This window comes from Gallus gallus, chromosome 4 (genome assembly GCF_016699485.2).
Source record: "Gallus gallus isolate bGalGal1 chromosome 4, bGalGal1.mat.broiler.GRCg7b, whole genome shotgun sequence".
NCBI classification, from domain to species: domain Eukaryota; kingdom Metazoa; phylum Chordata; class Aves; order Galliformes; family Phasianidae; genus Gallus; species Gallus gallus.
Genome location: NC_052535.1, coordinates 3966610 through 3984065, shown reverse-complemented (window position 1 = coordinate 3984065; position 17456 = coordinate 3966610). Strand labels below are relative to the sequence as shown.

Genomic DNA, 17456 nt, shown 5'->3' with positions numbered 1-17456 from the left:
AACAAACCTGTCCATGATGAGCCCATGAGGGATATAGACTTTCTCCAGATCGTCTGCATAATGTTTGGGTATGCAGAACAAGTCCAGGTCGTAACCTTGTTCATCATCGCCAATCTGAAAAGGAAATCAGGTGAGATTTCTACCCAGGCTTATAGAAAGCCTACAGTGAGAAACTGCAGATCTTCTGCTTTATCCAACACGTTACGCTCATTGGGGTCACCTGATTTTTTTCCTCTACAGAAGCATTAGTCACGGTGAACACAGCAGAAAGCATCAGCTTGCAGGAGTTGTATGAAACACTGCAGGAGTCGCCGCTCAGCACAACGTGAGGAGAAAGTTATTTCAAGCCCTAACAACTTCTCCAGCACTGGAGAGCAGGAAAATGAAAGCACTACATTCTGACTGATCTTATTTCACTGAAAAAAAAAAAAACAAGCAGATTTTTGACACCTTTGAGTTTAGTGGTATAATGCAAAACCTGCATTGGCAGCTAAGCGGGGAGGCCTCAGAACGTGGGCATCTTCCAGACCCACATCACAGCCGGCTGTCGGCGAAGGACGGCTGTGGGAACGGGGCAAAATAGGGGCTGGGAATCACAGTGCTCTGAGATCCTGAGCCAGAACTCAAAGCTCTACTTCAGAGCTGTGCTCCGCGTGGGCACACTCCCTGTATGACACAGCCTGCAAGGCGGGCATGTGCGTATGAATTAGGACAAGCGATTATCACATGTATATGATTATACACCCACTGCTGCGGTTGGGGGCATATCATCAGAGCAGCACAGACAACGACTTGCCCTGAACTTTAAGCCAGCCGCAAGTGGGCAAGGACGGCGTGTTTTATAATTGCTTCGCTTTTCGGTTACGCAGGTGAAGGCTCTCACGCATAAAACGAAGCTGAGGCTCTCGGAGGGCACGCCGGAGTTCCTCCTGCAGGGCTGGGCACCGCCAGCGCCCACCGCGCCTCACGGGGCTCGCGCCACCGCCGCGCTGAGGGGTTCGGCCGCACGGAGCGGCACCTCAGCGCGCGAGGAGAAGCAACAGGAATAGGAAGCGGTGCCGCGCCGGTTAGCGCGAAAGGAAGTTATTTCAGGGCAATTACTAAAGCTGCAGCTCCGGCCTTCCTGACCGCGGCGGTGCGGAGACCCCTACGGAACACGCCGCCGCGAGCACGGCCGGCGGGCGGCACGGCGCGGGGAGCGGCCCCGAGCGCGCGGAGCCCGGCTCGTTCCCGCGGGCAGCGCCGGCAGGCCGAGCTCCTCAAGGTGACTCCGCGCCGCCCGCCCCGCGCGTGGAGCCGAGGCCCGGCGAGACCCACCCCAGCTCCGCAGCCCCCGCGGCCGCTCCCCGCGCGGCCGCCCGCCCCGCAGCCCCCGCTCCGCGCGCCGGGCCCGGAGACGCGGCGGCGGAGGGAGCGCCGCTTCCCCGCCGCGGGCCCGCACTCACCACGATGCAGGGGCTGTGAGTCGCCATGGAGCGGCGCGGCCCGCCGGGCAGGCTGCTGAGCGGCAGCGACGAGCGGACAGAGGCGCTGCGCCCCGCGGCGGCCCCGGCGCCGCCCCCGCGCTCCCCGCCCTCAACATGGCGGCGCCGCCGTGCTGCCCGCCGCGCGGCCTGGCCCGGAGCCGCCCGCCCCCGCCTCAGCGCTGCCTCTCGTCGTCGGGGCGTTTGCGATAAGCGCTCTGCTGCTTCGGGGCTTCCGATGGGCGATCTCAGGGCTCGGCTCCCCGGGTACGCAGCTGCCTCTGTTGCAGGGTTTTCTCCTGTGCCGAGATGGTGCAGGAGGGCAGACCGAGCGCCCGTTACCATCTGCGGGGACGGGGCACCGATGCTCTTACAGAGTAATGATACTCGTACCTGACCGTGCGTGTGCTTTTTCCTACGGAGAAATGGAAAGGGATGCCCTGCACCCCCCGTCACCTCCCTGCACTGAGCAGATGTGAGAGGTTTCCAGTTAAATACATCTGGGTGTCCCCATGTGATGAAGGTCTGCCTCCAGATCTACATCGAGATGTAAACCAAGCAGCTCTGGCATTACTGCTGGTGTTCCAGAAACCAGTTGGAGTGTTCCTTTGTACAAAACACCCCAATTCAGCAAATCTTAGCATCAGGCATCACCCCGAGCAAGTGCAGCAGTGTTGCACACAGGTGTTCAGACACAGTTTGGGTGGGTGAGGTCTGCAGTGGGAGGAAGAAGCCTTTATCAAGTTGCCTAGAGCAGCAGAATGAAGTACGGGCAGCAGCTAACTAATATCAGATACGTGTCATAGCTGGCCTGGTTCCAGACAGCTGGGAAAAACAGCAGCTGCCCTGACAAGTCCACGGAGAGCCTGACATTACTGGGCAGTATGTGTCCAGGGACTGTGAAACCGCAGGAGTGTTTCAGGATCTGCTTTGACTTTAGTTATCTAAGACATTTCTCATGAATGACTGGTATTAATGCTGGTTATTAAAAGGAACATCCAACGGCATCTTTCTGATTGCATGCAAAAGCTGTTGGCACGAGTTCTGTGCCATTTCTCCCGAGTGCACAAAAGCATCGGCCCTTTTTTGCCCTTCTGGGTGAGCACGTTCTTTGTTCTTCCTGCCAACCAGCACATTTCTAGATTCAAAGCATTCCTGATCCTGCTGGCACCCCATTATGGAGGGAAGCACAGATTTACAAAAGCAGAGACATTTGCTGATATTACAGGAAGTTTGTTAACTGAGATCAGCAACAGATTTAGAAGATGACCAGTTTTTTTGTGTTTGTTCATACAGGAGGCATCAATGTTTCCAGGGCAGGGTGAAGAGAAGGGATTTGGAAGTATCTGGAAGCTGCACATTTTCTGCCTAGAAAGGCTGGAGAGCCAATGCTGTGATCGCTGTGGAAGGTGAGATAATTTAATAAATAATGTTTTGTCTCAATTCCTGATTTCATAATTATTTAACCTGTATTGCCATCCAGGAACATCTTAGCGCTCAGGCCTGACAAATCACAGCCTGTGTAACTGGCAGCTGTGTGTAACTTCATTAACTCATTTATTAAAACCTGGCTTGGTGAAATCACGTCCCCCCCAGCAGTGGGAGACCCAGAGAAAATAACTGAGTATTCATTTTTGGGCAACGCTTGCACTTGAAATATGTTAAGTCTGATCTTCAGGTTGCCGCCCATTCATCAGTCCTATTTTTTTCTCCTAGCTTTGCCATTGCTGCTGGGTGACTCAGAAGGAATCAGCGTAATTTATCTGTGTCTTTTCAAAAGACAAGCCTCCTAAAAAAGCAAAGAGCAGAATGATTTTCAACAGATGAACAGCTGAGACCAGCAGGACTCCCTTTTGAACCAAAATTTGTCTGTGCAGACAGAATGAACAAACACGAAGAATTCAAGGCGTGCTGAACTGATCCTGAGATAAACACCAACATTTTTAATCAAGTGGAAAATCAGAAAGAAATATCTCATTAATGTTATATAGCATTCACAAAAATGTGAATTTATGCAGAGAAATCTCTCTACTTTGACTACTGACTTAAACAGCACAGTGTTCTTTTTCCAGCCTAATGTTTCAAATGGGAGAGGAAACCAGATGTACCAAAACAACATTAAAAAGAGACATACCCTTCCTAGGAAAGGTATTTTTTGTTGCAAAATACCATCTTAAATAATGATATTCCTGTTCTCAGTCTTGTTGACTTTTGCAGAAATTAATCATCAAAGTGAACCTCAGAGGCGACAGTCTTCATGGATGTTGGAAAGCAGTGTGCATCTGCCTACTTGTTTCAAGACTGGATTGCTCTACCAAGATTTATCTCCCTGCTCAACTAATAAACTACAACATACTTACCAAAATGGAAACAAGCAGAACCTCTGGCCTCTGGAGCTGTAGGTAACTTCCTTTTTCATGTAGATCTTAGGCCCTGGAAGCTTCTTGGGAAAAATGCTTTCATTCTCTTTGTTGGAGGTTTTTGGAGAAATTACAGAGATTTGCTCTTTATCCAATAGTGCAAGGAATGGTCACTGACACAGGCACTACAGAACACCCACAAAATGTCAGCCATCCTCAGAAACACTGAGTGCAGTCAACGTCACTCTCTAAGCTGACATGCATGGCATTTACCAGCCTTCATTTGCAAGCACACCCATCCGTGAAGAATCAGCTCGGTGGTTCTGGTTCGGCACAGAAGTACACAACCAGACACGTGACAGTGTGTGTCACAACACAGTGAAGAAGCTGCTCTGTGCACTGCACATACCTAGAGACATGTGGAAATCCTGCCCAAAGGGATTTACTGAGTGCCGGCGTGCTGCCAAGATCCAGCTAGCCCAGGAGCCTGCAGAAACTTAAACAAGGATTATCTTCTGGCAGAAACCAAGCAAGAGCAGATTCCTCTGACAAAGCAGCATAGCGTTTGCCGAGGAGCTGCCATGGGCTTATTGCTGCCTGACCTGAAGCATGACCCTGTCCCATTGGCCCATGCCCTTGGGGGGCACCTAAGGCTTTGAGTAGCCCAAGTCCCACTTCCATGATAGAGCACATGGGGCAGCCACCGCCCTCCCAGCAGAACAGGTCTGAGCTTTCTCCTCCTCCTACTCTCCAGAAAACTTGCTCTCCAGGCATGGGATATACGTGGGGTGTGGCACGGATGGGGAGGAAAGCACACCTTAGATCTAGAGCCCTGCTCAAAAGATGCTGGTTTTCTTGGGAACCTGTCCTGACACAAAGGTTCAAGTCTCAGCAACGTAGCTACCAGGAAGATATTTTTCTTTAGGTTTAAAGCAGCTCTTTTCAAGCTCAGATTGACTCACAAAGCAATGTGACCAGAAAAGTTGCTGACTTTTCAAACAGCAAAAGGTAGAAAAACAGGAATTTGTTTTAACAAACAGCAGCGCTGCACTGGCTGTTAATCAGCCTTTGGGGCTGTGACATTTGCTGCAAGCATGCAGCATTCCTGTTGCCACCTGAGGAGTTCCACCAGTGTTCATTAGACATTGGTATCACTGGTGTCACCCAAACCTCCATACATAAGGATACCACACAGCCCAGGCTGACCTCCCCTCAGCCCACCTCCTTTTGCTGTATGCGTCATGCTGAAGCAGCCACCTGAGATCCCCTGTCCCTGCAAAAGCAAAGCAGGACGAAGGCCTGTTATGAAAACCAGATTATTCCCTTCACTATGCAGACAGCATTGCTGAGAGATACTACTTCTCCACACTGGTAACAGGGTAAGTTCCCTTCAGCACTTTTATCAAGAGTCTTTTCCAGAAGCCGGGATAACCAGCAGCTTCTGTGTGACATGTTTGTGTGCAAACTCCACCAAAATTAATGTGACCGATGGCTTACTTCACATTGGATGTTACAGGAGTCTCAGGGAGCACAGGAGTAGACATGTCCTAACTGAGACATGCACACGCAGCAAGCTCCTAGGAATACACAGGCATTAAGGGCATGCTGGGAGATGGGAAATGCTTGCTGAAGTCAAGCAGCTTGTTTCAGTTAACAATGTAGTTAACATGTTCTCTCTGTCCTTTTACTTATTTATTTATTTTGGTTAATGCTTAGGTTAGGAACAGCTTATCTATCTTGGTATCTTAGATAGCAAGAAAGCAACGGAACCCTGCAGCAGAACTTCAGCCTAAGATGCACTGGGAGTTTGTTAGTACTGTAGCTTCAGTGTTGGTTAGAGGGGAGGCTGGGTGACACCAAAGACAGGCAATCGGTGCTGGCAGGAGGTCTTGCTGGCAGGAATGGGGAAGTGGAGGAGACATGTGGGATTCCTCATGTTGTTCAGTTGCTTTCTAAGGAATGAACGGGTTCATCTCTCTCAGTACATACCTAATTGCAGGACCTACTTGCAGCACCCACAAAACATTTCTAAATGGCTGCCGAGGACTAGCTGTGTTGGTAGACACTCCCTGAGTAAAAGGGGAGAAAAAATGAGGAAGACCAGCATGAGGCAAGGCAGCAATCCAATCAGATAACCTGCTGACAGAAGGCTGTATCGCTGAGGCTTGCAAATCAGCTGGCACTGTCTCAATACAGACTAGGCATCAGATAGCAGGGCTCACATGCCAAGGCTGCTGCCTCCCATGCAGGTCGAGGTAGTCATTCAAGTACCTCAGCAATCACTTCTGAGCAGACTATAATGGAAGCAGAGATGTGAAGTGCATGCCAGGCCAGGAGTGACTGCCCACCATGACTCCCCTCCCCTTTGCAAGTCCTCGAGTCACATGGCACAAGCTGGCAAAATAGACATTCAGCTCATCAAGTATTAAAGTCTGTTCTAGGAATAACACCAGACCCTGAATCTCAATTTGTGTATAGGGTGCAAGACTGAATGAGGTAAGTGCAAAGTCAGACGATTCAGTGGAAGAGTTGCCTTAAGAACTCGGTTTATACTTAAAAGGGGAAATAAGTGAACTTTTGGATCCCAAAATGAACAACCAAAAGCTGTGGGGAGCTACAGTTCCTATGAACAGTCATCTGTGCAGAATCCTGCCCTACCCAATGGAAAGTCCTTTCAGAAATCTGCCCACAAAAATCCCCCAAAGACAAGGATGGAAACTCTTCTGCAAAGGACTGTCAGATCCCAGACTAAGGAGGGACAGAGAAAACAGAATTTTGCCTGACCTCTCTCTGCAAGCAGATAAAAATCTGAACCTGCTGGAGAAAGAACTAAGCTTGAAGCTTTTTCAAGCTTATCTGGAAGGAACCTTGATATTTGAAGTGCAACTTCAGTCTTCACAGTCAAAACATACAGAAGGACGTGATGTAGTTTATTTTTGGGCAAAACATTGGCACTAATAAATCTCTGGAAAATATAGTGAAACCAAGAAACTCATAGGCTTCAAGACCTGAATGAATCTCTCCTACTATTCAGTCCAACTGCCTACAGAGTCCTGTGTAGAAAAGGTTTATTCTTTTTAAGCTAGTCTAATTTCACGTTGTCAGGTCAGGATTTACAGTGTTTAGTTAGCAGCAATTTGGAGAGTTTAAAAACTGTTTGCAACCTGGCTGCTGCAATTTTTGTTCTACGGGAAAGCACTTTTTGGATGTGTCTCCTGAGTATTTCAGTATTACATTAAAGGCCTCCTTCCCTGCTTTGAACTTTGGAGAATTCAGGGATTGCCAGCACCAGTCTTAACCATGGCTGAAGTCAAAAATAACCACAGTTTAAGTCAAAAAAAAAAAAAAAAAAAAAAAAAAAAGAAAGACTTTTTTCTGTTTTGTTTTGGAGAGGTATCTAGGCTTAAAACTGTAAAGCAGTTGCATGGCTACATGCCAGAAGGAAGTTCTCAGCATAGCTGTTCGCACAGCATTGACCTATTTTTAGTATATGGTTAGGGAGTATGATTCTTCCTCCTCCTGCCCCCAGGCTCTGTAATGCCCTCCAATGCTAGGCAGGGCTCCATAGGACTTTTCTGAACACGAGTAAATATTTTCTGTGGCCACGAATGTGAAAACACACACATGTATTCAGGTTACAAAAAGCAGGGCAGCACCAACCCTGCTTGGCCCCTTCTCAGTTTGAATGTTGTTTGACAACAAACAGAAATAAGCAGAGAACTCATTTTAAATGAAGAGATCACCTCTGGCAAAAGTTCAGATAAAGGTTTAAGATTGCTGCCACCATAATTCTGTAATAATTGGATAAAAGATCGGTAGCTCCAATTGCAGTATCACTGCAGTGCACTTGTGCACACAAGGAAGAATTATCAGTAAGTTGTATACAGTAATCCCACACGTTGTCACTTCATGCGACAGGAATGTATTTTGCAGGTTTTCAGTCAGGAATTTGGGAGTGCTGAAGTACTCCTGGAAATTAGAAGTAAAAGAGGGGAGAATGTCTTATGCTGGGTGGTGTTGGAAAGTTCATAATAACCAGGCAGACATGGGCTACTCCACAAGAGCACGTCAGTTTCCCCATACACATTGGTATTACCACAAGCACTATTTTAAATGAAGAGATGAAAACAGAAATGCGTGGCTCTGAGCTTTGAGGTCAAGCTCAGGACCTTTGCCAGTACAGTGTTTAACTCCAGAACAGGAGTTCTGACTTCCTTGCAGAAGGCCTCTGTGTGAAAATGTATGAGGGCAGTATTAAAAATAGAAGCTGGGAGGCGCTTCCATTGGCGTTATCCCCAGCACCTCTAACCTACGATCACCCCAGGTCCAAAAGACGCCCACTAACTTTTCCTACTAGATTTTAAATTCTACGTATTCACAGCCCTCCAAAGAAACCTATTCCAGAGCTTAACTCTTCTTGCTGTCAAGGCCAATTAGCCGTTCTGATGTCTAAGCTAAATGCATCCTGCAGCAGTGTCATCTGTTTTTCTTGTCCTACCTGCAGTGGTGAGAACTGTTCACTTCCTTCATCTTTGCAACTGACTCTTACAGATTTGAAGACATATCTCTCCCATCACCTTGAAACAAGCCTGGTCTTCCATCCTGTCATCCCTCTCATTGCTGGGTTATCTCCAGTTGCTCCACATTTTCCATGAAGTGCAGTGCCTACAGCTGGATACCATAATCCAAGAAAGGCTCTCCTACTATCATATGAAGAAGGACCATGTCATGCATCTTGCAGACTACATTCCTATTCACACATTCCACAACAATTTGTATTTGTTTTTTTTTAGCAGCACACTGTTGCCATTTTCAGCTGGTGACTGGCTATAAGCCTAAGGTATTTTTTTGTACCACTGCTATCCTAGTACTCTGTCCTGTGCCATTCTGTAATTGCTCAGCTGATTGTTGCTTTGGAAGTGCAAATATCTGCATTTGTCAAATCCACCGTTGGATTTACTGCATCACTGCTACTCAAATTTATCAAGTTAACTTTGAATTCTCATTGCCTTCTACTCAGTCAGAAGTTAGCTCAAAACTGCTAGCTCAGGCTACAGGTGCTCCCTACAATTCAATCAGCATATGCCATCCAAGTCATTAATGAAAACACCAAATAATATCAAGTCAGAGCAAAAGTGCAGAGAATCCTATTCAACACACTCTTGCAGTCTGACTGCGCATGGAGTTTTCCAAACAGGTTTCCAAAGCCTTACTTTTAAATTGGCCTCAGATAGACCACATTCGCCTCCTTCTTATGGAAAGTCATTACAATAAAGCTGTACCAACTGCTCCTCCTCTTTCTTCAGAAAAGTTTGTTATGCTGATGTGAAAGAGCTACGTTAGCCTGAATCATTTTGATCTTTCTTCTAGAGGCCTGCAGGCAGTTTCTCTGTTCCATTAATTTTCCAGTTTAAATTATTGGCTCAGAGTTCTGAAGAGAAGGGTGGAAGCAGAGACACAACCTGAGCCTTGAGACTTTACTGTAACCCCCCTTTGTCTTAAAGGCTTGAACATAATTCACCATGTGGGATACATGATCCAGGCAGAAAGATAAATACTCTTACTTTGCCTATGCTGCAAATCTCTTACATATGGTATATTAAGTAGAGCTCATTTAAGTGGGGACAGAAGACAGGTACTCACCACTCTGCCCTAACACCATACTGTACAAGGACAATGAAAATCTTTTGCTCCTCTGTAGATTCCTTTGCCATTATACTGAGATTGCAGTGACCAGCTTCTCACCAATATCCTCAGCTTCCTTCATTGATCCCCCAGCTGACTGAATAAAAAAAAAAACCAAAAACACATCAAATGAAATAGATGTGTATCCAGTAACTACTTCCATGACATCAAGCACTGTGTGGTAGAACTCCAGATGCTCCTAGCATCAAATGTGATGTGATCTATGACAACCTTTTCATGACAAAGAAGTCTGTGCTGACTGGGGATATGACTTTCCAGGTCACAATAAATACCCACTACGTTCATTAAATTGATTTCTTCTTTAAGGTGGTAACATAAAAGCACGTAGCTCTTAAAAAAAAGTTTTCTGCATTATATTTCTTGCTATTTTAAAACCACTGAATCTTATTGCCCTCTCACTCCAGGGAGTGAGAGTATTTGGACAAACCCAGCATCTTCCAAGCGATCTTCTTGTTTTGTTAATATTTTACACTACATTTACGATTCCAGTGTGCATCCTGAGTTTATCTGGTCTTGTGCAATGTAATTATATTACGTTCTGCAGTCTCTTGGTATCTTAGTCTAAACTGATACGTATGATACAGGCCTTCAGTAAGTCCCTGAAAGGTGAGAATGGGAACATTTAGTGAGTCAGTCAGTTCATATCATAACAAGCAGTAAATACAAAGAAGGTTACCCATTATGCAAGGCTAAGAACAGTACACAGACACGCAGTTACCACTAAGCTGCATATTGTAGGTATGTTTCCTCATTTCTCTTCTATGGGCCTGTAACCTCAATGGGAAATACTGCTTTTAATGCATTAAAATGCCAGTTTCAAAGTTATGCTCTTCCAGAAAAAGGACAGACATGCAAACGTGAAATTCATAACTCATTTATTGAATATATATATATATGCAAGGATACCAATAAAAAGAAACTAATACTGCAAACTACAACTTTGGAAGTAAAGCCAATATAACAGGAACAAAATATACATAACATTGTAGATAGGAATGCATTTACCCTCTTTTACACATTCCTTGTCTTTACACCTAATGTATGCTAGAGCAAAAGCTGCAAATGTTAACCTAACCTGAGTGCTTTTTGACAAGAAACAGTTCTCCAGGATCCTTTAAGGGTTGAGATGTCACTGCTGACTAATGAATGTGCATACATATGCATATATGAAATTGGCTTCGAAAAGTATATAAATCAAGAGCTGTGTTGTTTTTTTTAAATCTCCATCACTAATACAGTGGAATCTTTTCCATGTGACAAGGAAGAAGGGCTACTATTTGATACAATGTACTTTCAGTTCTATTCAGATTAATTTCATCTAATGAGGATTCATTTTCTTGTCAGTCTGATTCAGCATATTAATATTTTTGGAATGCACTGATTATCACCTGGCAGATAAGTCTGATATTTCAAATACATTATCACACCTTCATCTTTCACTCTGCTTCAGTCTAAAGTTATTTCTCATATATGCAGCAGTAAGAAGCAAGCCCTCTTCCTTTGTATTCCATTTCTTGTACACTAAATACCAGACATTTAGAGCCAGTTCAGTATAATCAATCATTTCAGATCAGCACAGCTCTTTGTACCTTAAGATCAGACTCGTGGAGTGTAGGAGATGGACTTAACTCCTGGAGGGCAGCAATAATCTGGTGTAACTCCTACTAGAGCTTTATCACAGAACCTCCTGTGGATCAACACCTGCTGAATAAGCAGAGCTTTAGATCACCTAATCTGTTTCATCCTAGTTAGCTGCACAGATGCTGGTACTGAACCATCCTTTTGCCCTTCTTTGAAATGGAGTAATATCACAGCTTACTGCTATGGTGTTTGATCATGCCTTGGGACTTTGGCATTACACCAGCTGTATCCTCAAGTAATTTGAACAATACCCTTCTGATGCCTGTCCTTCCTTGGTACAGTCCTTTCTTGGTATAGCACGATCGCAGATCTGTTAATATAGAGATACAGTGAGTTGGGGAGAAACCTCCATTCCAGAGGATTCCAGGAGACTTTAACAGCACACATTACTCTTGATTACTCTCGTGAGCAAAAGAAATGCCCAAAGGCCAAAAAAAATTAAAAAAAAAAATCAAATAAAGTGAAACCAGTTTCGTAAGACAAGTTTTGTTAAATTCAAGAGTTCTGATTGTGAGATGAAAACAGAAGGTGCCTATAAAAAAAAAAACAACAACAAAACAAAAAACCAACCAAAACCCATCTCATTAACAAATAGATTGCATTAATTTACCTAGCTAGTTTAAACATACCTACTCCACCTATAGAGCACTTCCATTACTTCTAACATTTCTGGGAAGGCAGTAGATGCTCCAGAATATTCTTCAATATATGCTTGCAAAGATTACATTACTTTACCAAAACAAACAAACAAAAAAACCCTCAGACAGACTGTCTGAAATTCCAAGCTAAAATACACATAAAGAGACAGTAATGGCAGTATCTTGTCTTAAAAAAAAGATGTAAATGTTGTATACTATCATACATTGTCATGCTTTTAAAAACTACAATTAAGGACATAAGAGATGTACAGTAAATACACTGCTGAGGTACATTTCTTCTAAATATTAACACCACAACATAATTACTCCCCAGCAGGTAATGCTACTTGGGAACATATAAATACAATTTTTACACTGTAAGGCACTTTTACCCAGCATACATAAGTTGAAGTCAGTTATGACAAATTTGAGGTTTGTAAGAGAAAAGATTTTTGCTTTTGACATTATTTTCAGGAGTTCTGGATTAATGTCGATTTAGTCAGGCCATCTCAGCACAAGGAGGTAACAGGTAACCAGCCACTTCTCTGCTACCCGAAGGTAAAGTGCTGTTCTGGTTCTCAGAGGCATGGAATGGGGAAATTTATTTCACAACAGATGAATTACTGGACTGAATATTATACTAAGCAACGGACACAGTATGAATTCGAGCTCAGTCTCAAGTACAATCAGTATGCTGGCAGACCTACCCCCATGCACCTGTCATCCAACCCTAGTTAAAAATACAGTAGATGCAAACAAAGTGCCTTTATTTCATGGGAGGGCCATGTCTGAGGCACAAATCTAGAAGGAATTTCAATGCTGAAGGACGTTATTTTGCGTTCTAAAACTGAGTGGCTGAAAAAGGTTTGTACTCTCAGAGAAACAAAACACCTTGATAGACCATTTCAATAATCGATCTGTCACTGCAATTCAAGTCACGCTTTTAATTTTGAAAGTTACAAATACAAAATAAAAATGATCAATGGCATCATGTTTAGAGCAGTAACTGAGTATTTTCTGTACACAGCAATATTTCTTTCCAAAACTGTATTATTCTCCAGGAAAGCAAACAGAATTGAATGAATTCTAACAGGTAAAATGTTAGAAAGTCTAATATACAGTAATTGAGTCCCTCAAGACATTAAGGGAATGCATAAGAAGACAATGACACACGTTATATTATTTAAAAATACAAGTAAAAAATGCTACAGAAACTCATGTTACAAAATGAACTGTTTTTGCAATACCAATCACAGAAGAATTGTAGCAGTTTATAGTCAAATCAGTGTATTTTGCTTGTTTCCTTCTTTCAAATCTAGGAGTTTTGTTGGGAGTTCAGAGTGAAACAAGTCAGAACCCTAAACAGTGTGGTGTGATAGCAACTGATAAACATGTGGACTAGGTTCAGCTTTTTGGTTTTATTTAAGTCAGTCTGAGAATGTGCTTTAACAGACCAATTGAAGAAGCTTGGAGCCGTTAGAAATGACAAGGTATTTTGACAGCAGTCAGAGGACCGATCTGTTAGGTTTGGTATAACTTAGATCTGATTATTCCCTAAAGGAACATCAAAATCTAGCAAGAAGAATTCCATGATGTGATTGTTGACTTGACAGAAAGTGGAGGAAAAAAAAAATTAATCACCAAAACAGTAAGGATGATAAGCAGTTTCTCACATAGTGGTCATAAGATTAAAAAATAAATACCAATCTAGCAAAAAAAAAAAGGTTGTTTCCTCATTCTTCTTACAGAATATGGGACCTCTATGCATATTCTGGACTAAACACGAAGTGTTCCACACAACACAGAACACTTGAGGTATGGACGTCAGATATGGTGGCTAAATTCCATAGTGAGTTAAGAGTTGTAACTCTCTGAAGAGAAAAAAAATTGGGCTTCAGAGTCCAAGCATTTATATAGTAAGGTTTTAATCACACTTAATGAAGTGTTCTTTGTAAATCAGAGACACAGAAAGAGGTGGGTCCTTGGGGAAAGAATGAACTACAGCCCTTTGGCATGAGTTCTAAAGCTCACAGCTCAGAACCAACAGCTGCTCAAGTAAGTCTCCCGCAAACAATGCTGGGCGGAATGAGCAATCACAACAGGAACAACCTGAAATGTTCAAGCGTGCTTCGATGTACGCTGAGTCCTTTTCTACTGTGTGCTTTGCAAGCAAAAACAGAGAGCGGCTTTCCCATGTATAGCCTCCGGAACTTGTATATGAAGAAAATGCAAAATTCACAAAGTACCAGCTTGTTGCCACCACCAATTTTTGTCCACGTTGGTAATTAAACTAGCTAAGACCTTCCCTCTTTGCATGAATCCACTAAACAACTTACACATTCCAAATCTTAAGGGTTTTATTCAGTCCAGAAATATAGATCTTACTTCATTTCAATGTCTGCCTTAACTTTTGACACTGTACATATTACATATCATTTATATAGTGTTTCATTTTTTTCCAGACACTGCAGACTACAAACTACATAATATTGACATGTAAAACTCTGCCACTTACTGAAGGCTCACACACATGAACGTTTCAGGCAGTTCAATGAAATTTCTAACAGAGCTGGGCAGTAAAAAGTTACTAACCCTTTTCTGATTTTAGAAAACAATTTAAAAGAATTAGTAGTTATGATGTCTTAGCCATTCCCAGTTCTATAACTCTGTCCCTTGAACCTGTTTAAAAAATGATGAAAAGAATGGTAAATTTAAAATCATACAGAAAAGCATTTAGCAGCTCTGATATCACATCTATATTTAGCAATAGAAACGAGGGCCTCCCTTCTTATACTGTTACAAAGTCAGCTGGATTTAAAAAACAACAAATCCTCCCCATTTTTCTATAGTATGCCAATAAAAAATACTTATGTGCATACACTAGATTGAAATACTTCACTGCAATAAATTACATTAAATGCATATTGCGTTTTAGTCTCGGTAACAGATCTGTCAGGACTAACTTCCATACCTAGTTTCCATTGAGCTGCTGCTGAGGAATGTCATTATGGTCAGTGCCTGATTTCCCACGGCTTTTGCTTTCTCTTTCTTCATCCTCTTCATCTCTTTCATCATTTCCACTATGGTTTTTACAATAGAGTCTAGCACAGCGAAAGAAACAGTGAGGATTTTTACTGAAAATATCCATTAAAGATGCTCTCCTCTCAATTAGTTTTGAGAAGTATTACAAGAAAATCGGTAACTCATTTAATATTTTTCAGCCAAGAATCACTTAAACAGAAAGAAAATAAGGCTGTGGAAAAGACTAGCCAACAGAACTTGCATCAGTCCTCATCTTCAAGAACTGCTGCTACACTGCTCACAGAATGCCCTCTTGTGGGCATTAGAAACCAAACCACAGCAGCAAGGAAGTAACAGAAGTCAGGGGATCCAAATAAAGCCCAAGCAAAACTACAAAACGTACCCATATGGAGAAATCATAACAGAGATTATCCAGGGCTTCCATAACAGAATTAATCGGTTAATTAAGAAGGAAAATATCTTAAGTCAAATCATTGTTTTTTCTCAAGTTGTATATTACTACACAACTACAGAAACTTGAATTCAGCAGACTAATTGAAATACTTCGCATAGTTAACAGTGACTTAGTAACACACATATATATATTTAAAAGATTTACATAGGTCCTTACTTATAAATTCCTCGTGACATATTCTCGATGTATTTAGCTTTGTCTTCTACTCCACAGTGGTAATGGTACGTTTTTATGCAGGCTTTAATTTCACACCCAATAGTAGCACCAGGCTGGCTGCAAAGCGTGCATTTCTGTTTAGGAAAAAGAAAAGAATGGCATTGCTCAGCCCTTCCATCTCTTAACATTCAGTTTACATTCAGTTTAGCGTTCCTCACGTTTACAGCAACTATGCTGGAACACAGTAATTTCTCTGGCACATCATCTTTCCAATAAAATTGGAATCAAAGATACTGTAAAACAAACCTACTAAAAACATGAACACTCAGACTTACCCGTCCATTACACTGAAAACTGCCACATGCAGCTTTATTGCAGTATTGCTGCATTTCCAAGTATTATTTTATTACCAATGAAGTTAGTATTCTGATATCCTATTTTTTCAACTGACAATGTTACCAGGTTTTGCTTTCCCTTTTTTTCTTAACACTTTTAAGACAAATCTGTAATTTTAATAAAATATAATGTGACATTTTGCCAACAACCTGATCCCTAAGCTCTTAACACTTTTTCATATTAAAACATCAAATCAGTCGGAAAGAAGTCACTGCAATAATGGATTATCTAAGCCTACCTGTGGTTTTATACAGGCTACTTCCACCAACTTTATTTTTTACTCTCTTAAAGTAACAAGAAGGCTAATACCCATTTACAAATGTACTCAACCATAAGAAACCCTAAATAGCACATGCCCAACCACTTCTAGTTATAAAGGTGATTCCTATCTGGGTAGCTATGCCAAAAGTAACAATACATTCAAATTTTGCATTCAGAAGTAAATGGAAGAGATTGTTTCACAAAAAGAAAGTAGGCAGACCTGCATACACCTCAGTAGAATCAGTAATATATTCTCTACATTCTGCAGATACGTACCATTCTTTTTCCTCTCTTGATTTCTTGAAGTACAGTTTTGATATCAAAATCACCAAACTCTGCCCTTGATGTTGTTGTTAGCTGGACAGTGCCAGAAGAAAACAACTGTAAAACAAATAAGTCCAAAATATTCTCAGGTCACCAAGCCTGGCTAAAAAGTTATGTGCATGAGTCACAGAAGGGGATGTTCTGCAGTCAGTTATCTCAGGCTAAAAACCATTAGCATGATGAGCATTCTGTCTGATATATCCACCTGACTGCTTTAATTACATTTGCTACTTCGGAGAGATATATTTTAAAAGCAAAAGGAGTAGACAAAAATTGCTGAAAATATAAAGAAATAAACAAGAAGTATGATTCATTATTATATCACCAAACCTTTTAGGAGTATTCTGTTCCCTTCCCAAGACTGCTGGTGAATGTCAGCTCTCTGTTTACTTAGGCTAGCTACAGGAAGACCACTAACATATGGATTGCCCTGAAGATTTATACATTTTGAAGTACAACAGAAACTGCTGAGGCCATTCTACAAAGCACTACTTCATTCATAGAACTGATTATGTGAAAGACAGCACTATTTGCTCAAGTGCACTGAAATCAGCAAATTCTCTTCAGGATGACAGCTTTCCAAACACAATCATCTAAAGGCAAGAATTTTCTAGAACTTCCACATCCCACTCTGTACTTGAGTCACACAGCCTGGATCCACTGGTCAACAAATGAATCAAGTTCATTGATTCTTCCTGGATTTTGCCTGAATGCCTGTGGAGTAAAGGTGCTTCCATTGAATTTTTGGAGTGGATTCTTTGAGTTAATTATTTTTCCCTTTAAATACCATGTATGCATTTAGACACTCACGGAACATTTTTAATATGCTAAGGAGCTTCCCTGAACTAATTCCATCTCTGAGCCCACAGCCAACTTTTATCCATATTGCCTGCAGTGAAAATAAATGAATTGCACATTTCACAACACTTCAGTGCTTAAAGAGACCATCAGCAAGCAGACAATATTCACACGTAATTACATGTGAAGATACTGTATTAAAACCTAAATTCAGATA

The 17456-nt window shown here is 42.4% G+C and overlaps 2 protein-coding genes and 1 long non-coding RNA gene across 11 annotated transcripts in view; 1 reads left to right on the top strand and 2 right to left on the bottom strand.

Moving 5' to 3' along the window:
* The window catches only part of HPRT1 (hypoxanthine phosphoribosyltransferase 1), a 17689-nt gene extending 16139 nt beyond the window's left edge, over nucleotides 1–1550 (bottom strand). Inside the window, exons 1-2 of the mRNA NM_204848.2 lie at nucleotides 1446–1550; nucleotides 8–114 (exon numbers count right to left, since the gene is read on the bottom strand). Coding sequence (NP_990179.1) covers nucleotides 8–114; nucleotides 1446–1472 — 134 coding nt within the window. The 5' untranslated portion in view covers nucleotides 1473–1550. The remainder of the gene's footprint in view (nucleotides 1–7; nucleotides 115–1445) is intronic.
* Nucleotides 1173–13387, top strand: LOC107052050. Of its 2 annotated transcripts, none has more exons than XR_003074757.3 (3): nucleotides 1173–1264; nucleotides 2760–2872; nucleotides 3180–13387. It is a non-coding gene; the product is annotated as an uncharacterized LOC107052050 (long non-coding RNA). The 2 variants fall into 2 exon arrangements; XR_001464170.4 differs by lacking the exon at nucleotides 1173–1264 and adding an exon at nucleotides 1572–1730.
* Nucleotides 10388–17456, bottom strand: part of PHF6 (PHD finger protein 6) — a 25321-nt gene continuing 18252 nt past the window's right edge. For 4 of the 8 annotated variants that reach the window (XM_046941024.1, XM_046941026.1, XM_004940662.4 and 1 more), the window contains exons 8-11: nucleotides 16394–16498; nucleotides 15461–15594; nucleotides 14780–14909; nucleotides 10388–14487 (exon numbers count right to left, since the gene is read on the bottom strand). In XM_046941024.1, the coding sequence (XP_046796980.1) occupies nucleotides 14780–14909; nucleotides 15461–15594; nucleotides 16394–16498 (369 nt within the window). In that variant the 3' untranslated portion in view covers nucleotides 10388–14487. The remainder of the gene's footprint in view (nucleotides 14488–14779; nucleotides 14910–15460; nucleotides 15595–16393; nucleotides 16499–17456) is intronic. The other 4 variants (XM_046941025.1, XM_046941027.1, XM_420223.7 and 1 more) reach the window with 1 other exon arrangement.